Below are 12,541 nucleotides of genomic sequence, written 5' to 3'. Positions count from 1 at the left end.
TCTAACCACTCGGTTTCAGGGCCAGAAAACAGTCCCCAGTCCTGTTCCGTTTTACAGAGTAGACACTGCCGATACAGCCTATACCCAGGGCTTGGTTAGGAGGATCCGGATCAGACTCGTTTCTGCTCTGTGTGCATCAAAGTGAAGCTGGGCCTACCATAATCCTGATATAGCAGATGAAATTACTTCAGTGAAAAGCAGATGATGCAAGTTCATGCATCATGCCATAACCCAAAAAAGAACAAGTAATTTTCTCAGGAGGGCCTTCTCCCTGGCGAGAGCATGTTTCCTGAATACCAGAAGGAAGAGTAGAGACAACAGAGATCAGGAGGGAGGGCAGCATGGAAAGAGAATGCGATTTGTCGTGCCTCCCATGGTCAGTTAAGCTTCTGCAAGCAGATGTGCCAGTTTCTGACCACTGTCAATATGTCAATTTTGCTTCTCAAAATTACAAGCCTTCTTTAGGTTAGAGTACACACCTCCCAGGCACATTACCATGGGCAATTCTCCATTGGTATTGACAGCTGGTGCACCCAACAGCAATGCATATGGAGTAGAGAACACATTTCCCTTCCTGTCGGCCCCCTGCGGCAGTGTCGTATTGGACATATCTGTAATGGAAAGATTAAAAGTTGAAAATAGATGAGAAAGGATAGACTTGATGTTTAGACAGTGCCTAGGGCTGCAGTGGGATGGGCTTTGGGGGATGGAGTGCAGAAGAGTGGTTGAAACTGCATCTCCTCTTCCCCTTGTTGACGGAACAGTGTGAGGCTATTGGCTTAGCGGTGGCATTTGAGATTGCTTTTCCTTGTCTGGTTGGGAGACAGACGCAAATTTGGAGTGTCTGTACATGGAATATGAAGAGGATGATGATATTTCCTTTGCGAAATGGATGAGCAGTTTCTGGGGCCACAACTTGATTGATGAGAATGAGAAAGAGGGTAGAGGCCACAAGAAACGTCAAACAAGACACTTTAGTGAAAGGAGAGCCTCCCTTCCGGTAAGGACTATGTGCAATATTCCCTGTGCTTGTGTGTGTGTGGTTTATCTATAAATTTTAAGTGCCATCATCCCAGGGGATAACCCTAGAGATCTGTGAGGATGAGAATGCCTCATTTACCTTGCCATCTAAGTTCAGTTCCTACTGGTAGCAGTTACTTTCTTTTTGAACTTATCTCCCCCATTGGAGGCCTCAGATGCCTTTGAAATACAAGAAAGCCAGTGAACTCCAAGATAAGGAAAGATGGGACCAAAAATGGAAGGAAAATGCTGCAATAACTGCTAGAGTCTTAACTGTGTATTATGCTGTTCTGTCTGCTAAGCTTGACCTGACAGAAAGCAAAACATTTCGGAAATCTGACACACGCAAACATTGTCTTCAGTGAGTCTGTTTTCACATGTAAAACTACATAAACCCTTCTCCAGGAAGCTGTATGTTTTACCCCCTAGAGTTTAGCTGCTTGCAGATGTAACTTCTGATTTGAGATAGATGATATAGTCCCTCTTCGTTTAAAACCTGTGGCCCTGAAAATAAAGAGGCAACACATAACAAAGCTAATTGTATTATGAAGTAAGATTTTAAGGGAGAATAAAGTTCTTTTTTCTCAAACCAGCAGGACACTGGGGAAAGGGAGAGGATGCACATGCAGAGGCAGTTTTTTAAGGCAGCTGACAACTGTCTAACTGATTGTCAAAATGAAGTTAAACTGAAAGCAGCTGTTCCAGTCTGCTCTCTTCTTGAAAACTTGCTTTTATTTCAGTCTTTAAAAAAAGGATAATGTACCCCAAACATGTCTATTTTTTTTCCAGCTGCAGCAGTTGGTTTAACATAGATATGTTTCCTTACAAATGATTTTTCCCTTATATCCTTAGATCATCATGTCTGCAACAGAGTCAATGCTATTATATTGTTGAGAAACAGCTACTTCTTCCAAACTTTCTATCATGTGCTATATTTCATCTTGGAAATTCTCTTCCACTGGAGCTGTTCTAAGCTGTGTGAGTTTTCTTTTTCAGAAATTACGGTTAAGAAAGGCAAAATAAAACAAGCCTACCTCCTAACACTTTTGAGTTCTTGATCAGTTGGAGAGGTAACCTTCATCTATTAGTTTTGAATTGATAAGCCCTTTTTTTTTAATTACAGTTATATTTCAGCTTGGTCACAGACAGCAAGACAGACTCTGAGCTAGATTTTTGCTAATGGATTCTATCAGAATGCCTGAAAACAGAACATTTGTTAATGTTTATTTATTTATTAATTTTACTATATTTCGATTTTGTTCTGCAGATAACTACGCAGAAAACTATGCCTACATGATTTCTTTAAGTCTAATACAGACTGAAGTGTAAGAATATACTTTATATCACTTTCCATTCAGCAAGTTGATGAATACGCACATATATATGTGTGTGTATTTGCGTGTGTACAAATGCATTTAATTTGAAGCATGTTCTTACATTCAAAAGCTTTGTTCAAAAGCTATATGAGTACCTTGCTAACTATAGTTTCATCCCTGAATCAGCACCTAGAACTTGGGTTAAGTTAGCTGAGACAGAGAAGACTGTGACTTTTGGACATTGCTGTTCAATCAGTTAAAGTTATCCGGTACACTCAATTGTGTCTGGCCTTTACATTAATGCTCCACACGGGTGTTTTTTTTTGGCTAAGTAGTATTATACAAGAGATACAAATCTCAACTACTTTATTTCTCAGTGCCAGAAATTGACTGAAGGAATGAGAAAGGAAGATCAGTTTGAAGATCCTACAATCTGGAGATAAAGTTTGGTAATAAACTTTAAAAATATATCTCTGACTAGTTGGTAGTGAAGACCACTAAAACATGTTGTTTTAAACCAAGAAATTATTTGAACAGGGGCACTAATAACTGGATGTGTTTTTTAGACAATTTTAGACAATTATTACAAATGATTACTACTGTGACAATCAAAACACCAGTGTTAGTTAAATAACATCTTCATTTCATCAGAACAGTGCTATTAATTGGGGGACTAATAACTGAGATCAGACTGTGTCTCTTCTGTAAGTTTATACCTTCTCAAGGGATCGCAATGTACCCTTTCTTGTGTCAACATCATAAATGGAGGTAACCATTTACAATGTCTGTCCTGGTTAAAATGAAGTCAGCAGGTTCAGACTGACACAGTCGTTCACAAAAGTTATTTTGTGCAGATACACCTGTGCTGCCAAAACAGCACTGCCAGCATACTTTGTCTGCCCACATGAACTGCATCTGCATCAGGAGCACTTTGGTATTACACAGCAAAATGCTAGCAATATGACAGAAAGTGCTTTGGGATAACTCTGTAGTTTCAGACCACTCACTTTCAACTCCGTGTTGGTATGTTGGTCTTCTTTGTATTTATTTTTTTTTTCTGTGCTGTAGAAGCACATTCAAGCCACTGCTCTCACCTCAAACATGATGGTAGACTCCTGCAGCATCCTGTCATTGTGGAGCCTCTCAAAATATGGGCAAAGCTTTGTAGAACTCCTTCTGTAATTTGCTTCACAAAAACTAACAGTATTTTTCAAAATTTTCTTCCTAGTATCTTAGCATACCTCACAAACATTACTAAGATGTGCTTCACAAAATGCTTTTGCTATGATCATTCCTATTTTACAGAGGGGAACATAAAACCATATTCATCCTTCACTGGGGCTCACTAGCAGAGCATATAACGGGACTCAGAAGTCCTGGCTCCCAAGATAGGCTAAAATGATGAATCCAGACTTCTCAGTTAAAACGTGCACCTCCACTCCACTGTCCTGAAAAGCATCAGAGTTGTATATGTTGCTGTGGGCCAACAGTGAATGTGAAAACTGCCTATGGAGAACCAAGTCATCTGTTTCCAGCTCCTTTGGTTAACTTGCTGCTCGCTGCAGACTTCAGATACAGTAACTGATTCTCTTTTTCAAGCCTATGACTTTCCTTTGTTGTGTGCAAAACATAGGTGGCAGAGGAGCACCAATAAGAGTTTTACAATTTTATATATATTTTCTCTTTGAAGTAGACATTTCTGCTCATAGCAGAAAATTAGATAAGAAACAGCTACGGGTGAGAGCAGAACACTAAACTACTGTTGAAGGTACTGACATTTAATCTAAACTAAAATCAGATTGAACATCTACCACAGATCAGTTGAAGCCTAGGCCAAAACATCTTTAAGAAATATATGCTTGGCTATAAGCTTCTTGGAAGGAAAGAAAGCTCTAGGACAGAATCTGAATGTCAGATGTTCCACAGTATTCCTAAAGTACTGGAGTCACTGTGTAAACTTGAGCAAACCATGAATGCAGTACTGAAGATTAATTTTCTTACTGACAGCTGTGTGAGCCCTCAGATCAAGCCCAAAAAATGGAAACAATTTTCTTGTCTCCAACAGAAACTGAGAAAGAGGATAGGCAAATGATATTGGCATCGATTTCTTGAGGTATTTTTGTTAGTATGCTTTTGGGTATTTGTTTTTTATGGGTAATTAGCAAACAATCTGCTGCCAATTGTGTAAATAGAGATACTAAGCATGACTGGCATTACATAAAGGCTCACACAGAAAAAGGGAGTGCTAATGGGAGTGAGAAACAAACATTGAGAACATTCTTGGTGCTCCGGCTTCTCTGATATTAGCACAAAATCCCTATTTTGATATGGGGGAACATTTATCATTCTTCATTTGTCATTTTTCCTTCCTATGCCTTTTCTATTGTTTCATATCCTTCCCACTTCTCCTCCAGTTTAAGAACTGCTCAAGGGCAGGTCTTAGAAACCAGAGAACAAGGGGAACTTGCTAAAGAGGCACCAGATGCAGGCACAAGGCAGCTGCTGGGGCAAGGACAGGAGCAGACACTGGAGCTGTGCTCAGAGTCCTTTGGCAAGGGAAGACAGCAGCAGTGGGTGGACTGATTTAGAGGGAATCTCTGTTGCCAGCAGCTGCTGAGACTCCAGGAGGGGAACCACAAATTAAAGCAGTCTTAGGCCTGTTCTTATTTACAATGGTACTAAGTAATCCATTTGGTACCAACTGTATCTATTAAATGCAAGTATTAATTCTAAGAAACAGAAAGAAAGCCATATAGATACCTAAACTCATTGTCAGATCCTCTTCATTGCTGAGCTTCATTTTATTACTCCTTCAGTTCTTTACAGAGTTTATCTTAAATAAAAGAAGACTACTGTACTGTACTAATAATAAGCCATGAAATATTAATGTTTGAGCAGTTGTGTTAAGGCTCCTGTCCTCTATAGGGTTGTATTCATAAGACAGCAATGTGATAACTTGCATGTGCACTGTGAGAGGAGGCACAATCACTGCAATATGATTACACAATATGTATGTGCAGCTTTACCCTAAGTTCAGTGAGACAGGTACGCATTTCAGAGGAAGGCCTGTCCCTTTTCTGGACCATTGCGCCTGTGTCAGTATGTGAACTACAGTCTTTTTGTTAAGGGCTTAACTATAATTCTGTCTGTGAAATAAAATTAAAAAGCAACATCTTAGTAATATAAAACATTTACAGATATTGCAAAACAGGTATAATACTATTCTCTCTTTTAGCTGTCCTCATGTTTGTTTTCGTGTGTGGGTGTTTGCTTGTCTGTTTTTCTCAAAACCTCTAAGAACAAATACCAGTGATTCTTAGTGTGAAACAATATATATTTCCAGGAAACAATATATGTTGATACCATTAAAATGACACAGAAGACATTTAGCTTGCTCAGCTTGACATGGCATGTGCACTCCTTTCCCTCAAGCACAATGAGATTGCTTTGGTGCTTTTTCAAGTAACAATACAATATGACCTTACAGAATATACGGCCATATTGATTAGTTTGAAACAGTATGCCTCGAAGTAAAAATAGTATAGCAGAAATCGTTACCACTACTCTCAGAGGCTGTCCAGAATACTAGTTACTAAAGGAAGCTTATGTCTGGATATGAAGTTGAACTAGTACAATATGATCTGAAAACCCTTTGGTGTTAGGTGTTCTGGCACGTATAAGACTTGCGTAAAAAAAAAAAAAAATAGTTTCAGACATCTGTGAAAATGGGAAGTATAAATTAGTAAATAGCAAGATATACTGTCCCCTCAAAACATATTCTCAGTTACTGCCAACAGCTGCATGTGGGAGCTTGTAATGAGGGACGCAAATCTACCTATATGAAACTGTAGTATTTTGCTGGAAGATGCATAACACTATCAGGTGTAGATTTGCTAGTGATTTAGCACCTCTCATCAAACCTGTCTAATGCAACGTAGTCACAACCATACAGGTTCACAGCCTCACTATTCAGACAAAGGCTACCCAGGTCCCCACTGTGCTGATACATTTAATATATCATCTGGGCTAGAGTAAATGTAAATGTTTACAGGAGAGGTTTCAGGTCCCTTGAAGTCCAAGGGTGGTAGACAGATGTAGACACTATACCAAGTTGGTTTAGCTTTCCACTGGGGAGAGAGGGAGAGAGAGAGGGAAAGAAGGAATGAAAAGAGAGAAAACAAAGAAATGGGAGATTTGCAGTAACAATACCCTTAATACCAACTATATTAGTACATTTCAAAAGCCCCGTTACGGTGAGGAAATTCATACATGCAGGACACAGAACCCACTCAGTCTCCACTAGCAAAAGACATTACGGAGAATTAGGAGATTTTGAGTTGCCTGGATGGTGTTAGCATAAGGCAGCGTCATATGTAGGGCCTGAACATGTAGCTGCAGCCATTTTGCATCGTTTTAATCTCCTTTACACACATTCACTTACACACAGCTCATACAGATCAATTGTTTTTATCTACAAGCCAGGCCTGGGAAAATTGAACCACACAGAAACTAAACAATTCTCCACTCCCTCCCCACTTTAGCCCTACAAATGTCATTGGGGAAGCCTGCTTCCTACTATTTCACTAGCAGGAATGTGTCCCTTGGTGCCCTAAAATTCTCCCTCATCAGATCAGGATGAATGTGCTCAAGAAATCAGCAGAAAATTCAGAGCTGAACACTAGAGCATCTTGTCTACATGTAGGCCACACTGCAAAAATGACAAGATTAGGCTAGGAAAGATCTCTTTCACACTCAAATTACCTCAAACATCTGATAAGTCCTGGTGCACCTGTGGGTCAAACCCAGTGTCTGTCTCATCCGGCCACAAAAGGCTGGGTCTTCGCTGTTTGACAGCCCTGCCTAGAACCAGTCTTCAGAGGGGAGGCATGGGTTTTTTAGGTTCTGAAGTGTCTCAGTTCCTTTTGGTGTCAGTGGGCACTAAGAGGACCCAGCACACTTTGCATTTGAAATGCTTATTTGGGTACCAAAGCTTAGATACTCAAAAATGGTAACAAAAACAAATTCTGCTGCTGCCTCTGGGAAACAACCTCTTGGCAGTGTGAATCTCCTGCATGTATGAGAAAAGACGGAAGAGTCTGGGAAAAGTCCTTCCTTCAGCAACATTGCCACTCTGTAGCAGAAAGAATCTGCCCTGTGTGTTCTGTTTTAATATTCAATACTCAGCAAGACCTCTTGTTTTGCAGGCCAGGCTTTCCTCCCTCCATACAACACGACTTCATGCCTCTACCAAAGGCTCATCTTCAGGCCATCTCAAAGGCTCCAAAGAATTTGAAGAAGATCAAGATTGCAAATGCCACTGCCACAAGAAGGCAAGCAGGACGCCTTCAGCAGACAGTTCATGCACAGAGAAAAGATCAAACTCCATCCAGGAATTTGCAGAGTCCTTTGAGAAGCAATTGCATTTCAAAAGCAAACGTTCAGTTTCTTTGGTAGGTAAAGACAAATAGCTTTGAGATAACTTCAGAAAACAAAAATAAAAACAAAAAGCAGACCAGCTATATCCATGATATAATTCTTGTGTTTTTTCTGGGGGAGAAGCAGAAATAAACTTGAATTAGAATACCTCAAATGATGTGGTCCTTACTGTAGTTGAAGCAAGGTTAAAGTGGTAATGTCATTAGTATAAGCATTTTGGAGATAGTGTTGTCATCTAGACTTATTTCAAAGCGTATAGCTCCAAAATGAGACCCTGTGCTCTCTGTGGAAACATTTTCAGAGGTTTCTACAGCTGTGCCAACAAAATGTGACAATATAAAAACAGGTTTGCTTCGCTTTTTCTGATAGCCAGATCTCTTTCTCTCTGCTGTTGGCCTGGTTTGACCATATGCAGTGTTATCTGTAAGACTGTCAGACATGACAGTGTTTGAGAGATTTCTCTTTCCTCCCTGGGACTCCATCCATCTGCTTTCTTCAGTGTCACTGCACACCTGCAGCAGCAGAATTGCTGTATTTCCACTGCAAGGGCATGCAACCAGCATGGATTCTCTTCCTATTTCACCCTTCTCTTCTCCCTGTCATTCCGTCCCGAGGCATGAGCATTTTCTATGTGGTTTGTGTTGAAGAAGGAACCAGTAGTGAACTTCTGTCTGTGACAATTTAACACATTTATTATTATGATACATACTGTCTGGTGTATCATACAACAGCACTAACTCCCTTTTAAATATCAGAAGAACACTGTCAAATTCAGTCACCCTGTTGAAAAGCTGTGCTTGAATAACACTTGACTTTAGCAACAAACAACAAGAAAGAGAAGTATCCTTTTTTTCAGTTTGTTGGCACTGACAATTTCATATGGAGAAGTAATTCACAGATCTTTTTGCAGGTCTTCCATGCAGCAGCAGTAAGAGAGAGAGAGAAAAAAAATCTCTTTTCAATAAGTAGCAACATTACATGATCAGTCCCACAATTACAGTCCTTGCATACCCAGTCCTTTAAGAATATGAAGAATCATGCTGATGACAACTCTATTATGCAATTTTTAAGATTTTAAGTGCATTCTGTAATCTTCTATTTCCCTTTTAGGAACCACTCAGAATTTATTTCATTTGGAATTTCACATTGCCTCATTTGCCAGCCCTCACCAGTGGTTGATGGTTTATTTATCATTTCTCAAAAGTGCCTACCACTAGAAAGCTTGTGAGTGGTAATAATTGTGCAATAGGTCTTGTGAATATAATGCATTAAATACGACTTTGGTTCCATTTAAAAATGTGGATTCTGGTACCCTTCTCTAACCCACAGTGAGGTGTACTGGGCTATATTTTGGTCTACCTTTCAATTAGACCAAATTTTGGTCATTCCTTCAGTTACCACTGAAGCCTGTGGGATGTAAAGGACTTCAGAAACTTGAAGAACTGACTGATAAGTGTTAGAGATCTTAAAGGGAATTTGGGAGTGGACTTAAACATGGAGTTTCAAATGGAGTGGTGAAAATTCACTTTTTTTTTCCACATTTGGAGCCTTGTGGTTGTAATTCAAACCATCCTTTACATGACTATACACGCTAAAAGAAAAGAAAAGTGGGGAAAATATAATTCCACTTCATCTTCCTTGTCTATTGGTTTTCTCTAAATAAATTAATAAATGTGGCTTTGAAGACACTTCAACACTTTTCAGTGAGGCTTTTGCAGCCAGCACTGAACAACCTTCAGACACATAAAGACAGAGCATATGAAAGAATAGAAACATGGAGTCTGGGCTGAAATCTCAAGAGTCCTTCCCATTTTCCCCTCTTGTCTCCTCTCCCCTGCAAGCCCACCAGGCAAGTGATCCTTTTACCACTCACACAGTATCATCAAAAGCATGTTGCTCTTGGTGATGTTAGGGTATTCGCTTGAATTTGAGTCCATCATGTTAAAGCTCATCTGACTGAGGTAGGTGAATGGAATACTTTATTATATATTACTATTGAAATATAATTACTAAAAGATTTTGTTGATCATGTAGGAGTCACTTTTAATTCACTGCCATTTTTCTCCTGCCTTGTAGCAACCTGAAGGCATGAAGGAGAGAAGAGAAAGAGAGAGATTGCATTTGAGAAAGAGCAAGTCTCACAAGAGAATGGGAGAGAAATCAGAGCCAGGGAGAGAACAGAAAGAAGATGAATGTTCAGAAGATGTACCTGCAAAGCACAACGAACAGTTTGCATCACAAGCAAACATTGAGAAAGGATATTTATGCACAGGCAGCTAGAATGTCTTAGGCTAATGAATTTTAAGACAATCCCTGATGAGCAAAGGGAGTATTCTTTTTTGTTGTTGTTGTTGTTATTGTGTTTTGTGTGTGTGTGTGTGTGTGACTAGAAGATGCCTCTTAGCTAGAGTAAACCCTGACCTGTAAAATAAAACCGAAATTCAACTGCATCACTACCATTACCAATACCACATTGCTACCTTCCTGTCTGTACTTTTTCTACTAGGAATGTGACCCCTCTCAGAAGGGGTGTGCATCTGGAGCAGTGAAGCACGCCCTAAAAGGGTTTCAGGCAGACCAAGCATTGCAGCATAACAATAGTGGATGTATTCATTTAAGAGGAGTACATGTACATATTACAGAGCTGTGTAAAGTCATTCTAAGCATTCTAATGTTTCTGTTCTAATTGAAAAAAAGGCTTATTAGTAGGTTTGGGGAAGAAAACACACACAAACTGCCACCTACTTCTTGGCCCTGACATTCACTTAGATTTGGCTTGGAAACAGGTATCTTTTTTCTTTGACTATTTCCTAACTTCAAATTTCTGGAAGTAGTAGAAGAGAAGCCCTCACACTATCTTCCACACCTTCTTGATGTCTCACTTCTCTCTGCTTTCTCTCACTGTCACTGTGCAATACTACTCTTGTTTCTGTGACATCCCACTCTGCCATGCTCACAGTCCCAATTCCCAAGTCACAAAACTACTTCTTTTTGCCAACCTTAACTTCATCATTTGCCTCTTTTGTATCCTTCCCCCTCTCCATTTACTACCTTGTAGCCCTGACTCAAAGCTGTCAAACTCTTGTTACATCTCTAGTTTTGCCTCATCAAAACATGACCCTTGTTTGAAGCTCTCCGGTAAAAAGATGTTCAGCCTCTTGTACTTCTATATAATCTTCTCAAGGGGTTGCTGATACTTGCCACAGATTCAGGGTGAGGGATTTCAACCCCTTTCAATTTTTGTCTTTTCAGGAACTAGGGCCAAACCAAAGAAATGGGAGTCATCTCTGCCTGTGGTAAGCAGGGCTTGGGAAAACTCTTTTTCCTCTGGCTGACGATCTCTTAAACTCAGGTGTAAATCTCACCAACTGTAAGCAAGATTTCTTTCTGTTTAGAAGAAAACCACCTTCACATGCTCATAAACACAAACACACACACAGTCTTGCAGTGTATGGGTCTTCCCTGCAGAGAAAAACCCTGCCCTCTTTGGAACTAATTTCCCCAGGCCCAGTATGGAGAAAGCCCGGTTTGATAGTAGGGTTAAAGAGTGAAGACTGATGAATTTATGAGCAAGAGTCAAAGTCTGATGGGTGTTCTACCTGTGATTTTATTGTAATTAACAATGTTCTTATTATTTTACTTTAGAGCCTTAATTTTGAATGTTCAACCATTTAAAAGCTTAGGGCATCCTCAAAACTTCGTAACACATCTTCACTGGGGGATTGTTTCTGTTTAAATTGGGGCTTTGGGGATATATAGGAAAGTGACTGAACCCTGTCTGATGCTTGTAAACTGTTTCTTACCTGGCTACATTTATTATAAACTAATAAATCTGACTGAAATATGTTGTTACTGTGCATAGTTCCTCTCCTCCCCGATCTAGATTGGATTTTGATGAAGTTCTTCCATCAGCCAAAACTTCCATTTGGGAAGGAAGGTAACCATCCAGAGAGGACTCTGACTGGGATGGCATGGATGATATTTCTATTTTAACAGAAAGTGGAATCGGGATGTACAAGTACTCAGAAAGACTCCGGAGGGTTTCCATTCTCACATGGTTTTTCTGCTCTTTCCAAGAGTGAGATGTCTGCAAGGTGGAATAAAATACAAACCTTGGACATGAAGGAGATCAGTTAGCAGGCAGCAAAGGAAAAGGACCCCAAAATGTCTTCTCCAAAATCCCCAGTTAACACTGAAAACCTAAAATAGTTTTAAAACAGAGGGGAACTAGCAGGCAGCAGAAGTAGACTGCTCACTTCCTTTGCGGGCTGGCTGTCAAAAGCTGACATGATTCAGAGGCCCATGAAGCACATTTTAAACTTGCTGTGACTCAGGGGCAGGAGACCACTCTCTGATAAAACACATGCCTTTGTGGATCCTTCCCACCACTTCAGGCTAACTAGTGAGTGCTCCTGTGGGAACTCAGGCCTTGGGTATGTACAAGCATTTCAAGAGAAAGACCCAGTTATACCACAGTATTTTCTAAGAGAGGTAAGAAGAAAAACTCCAGTGTGGTTGCTTGATCTTCTAGGTGGGAATTTTCAAAGCAAAATCCCCAGCTCTGAATGCATTCGTAAATGCACACGTAAATAATATAAAATTACACACGGATATAATCAAACCTGCTGAACAAAACTGTTCACAAAGAATTTTTACAGCCATCATTGAAAAAAAGCAGATCTTGAACTATGTCCAGAAGGATATTGCAGCCAAAAACCCACTCCTTTAGACTAGAGAAAAGTGAATACTGAAATCAGACTGACTTCACA

The 12,541-nt window shown here is 39.9% G+C and overlaps 1 protein-coding gene across 1 annotated transcript; it reads left to right on the top strand.

The window, feature by feature from the left end:
* LNP1 (leukemia NUP98 fusion partner 1) lies at positions 1-10,529 on the top strand. The gene is made up of 3 exons (XM_013183107.3): positions 1-1,000; positions 7,541-7,786; positions 9,849-10,529. Exons 1-3 carry the CDS (start codon positions 851-853, stop codon positions 10,050-10,052), a joined length of 600 nt encoding a protein of 199 aa, XP_013038561.1. The 5' UTR covers positions 1-850; the 3' UTR covers positions 10,053-10,529.
* The last annotated feature ends 2,012 nt before the right edge of the window (positions 10,530-12,541 follow it).

The sequence above is a fragment of the Anser cygnoides genome, chromosome 1 (genome assembly GCF_040182565.1).
Source record: "Anser cygnoides isolate HZ-2024a breed goose chromosome 1, Taihu_goose_T2T_genome, whole genome shotgun sequence".
NCBI lineage: Eukaryota > Metazoa > Chordata > Aves > Anseriformes > Anatidae > Anser > Anser cygnoides.
The sequence above is the reverse complement of the archived record's forward strand: the minus strand, read 5'-3'. Positions and strand labels throughout refer to the sequence as shown.

Bases quoted from the DNA above. Each gene is read 5' to 3' on its own strand.
- LNP1 (XM_013183107.3), top strand. From the start codon at position 851: ATGGAATATGAAGAGGATGATGATATTTCCTTTGCGAAATGGATGAGC. The intron at 1,001-7,540 runs GTAAGGACTATG...CTTGTTTTGCAG, and splicing joins AAAGGAGAGCCTCCCTTCCG to GCCAGGCTTTCCTCCCTCCA. The intron at 7,787-9,848 runs GTAGGTAAAGAC...CCTGCCTTGTAG, and splicing joins GCAAACGTTCAGTTTCTTTG to CAACCTGAAGGCATGAAGGA.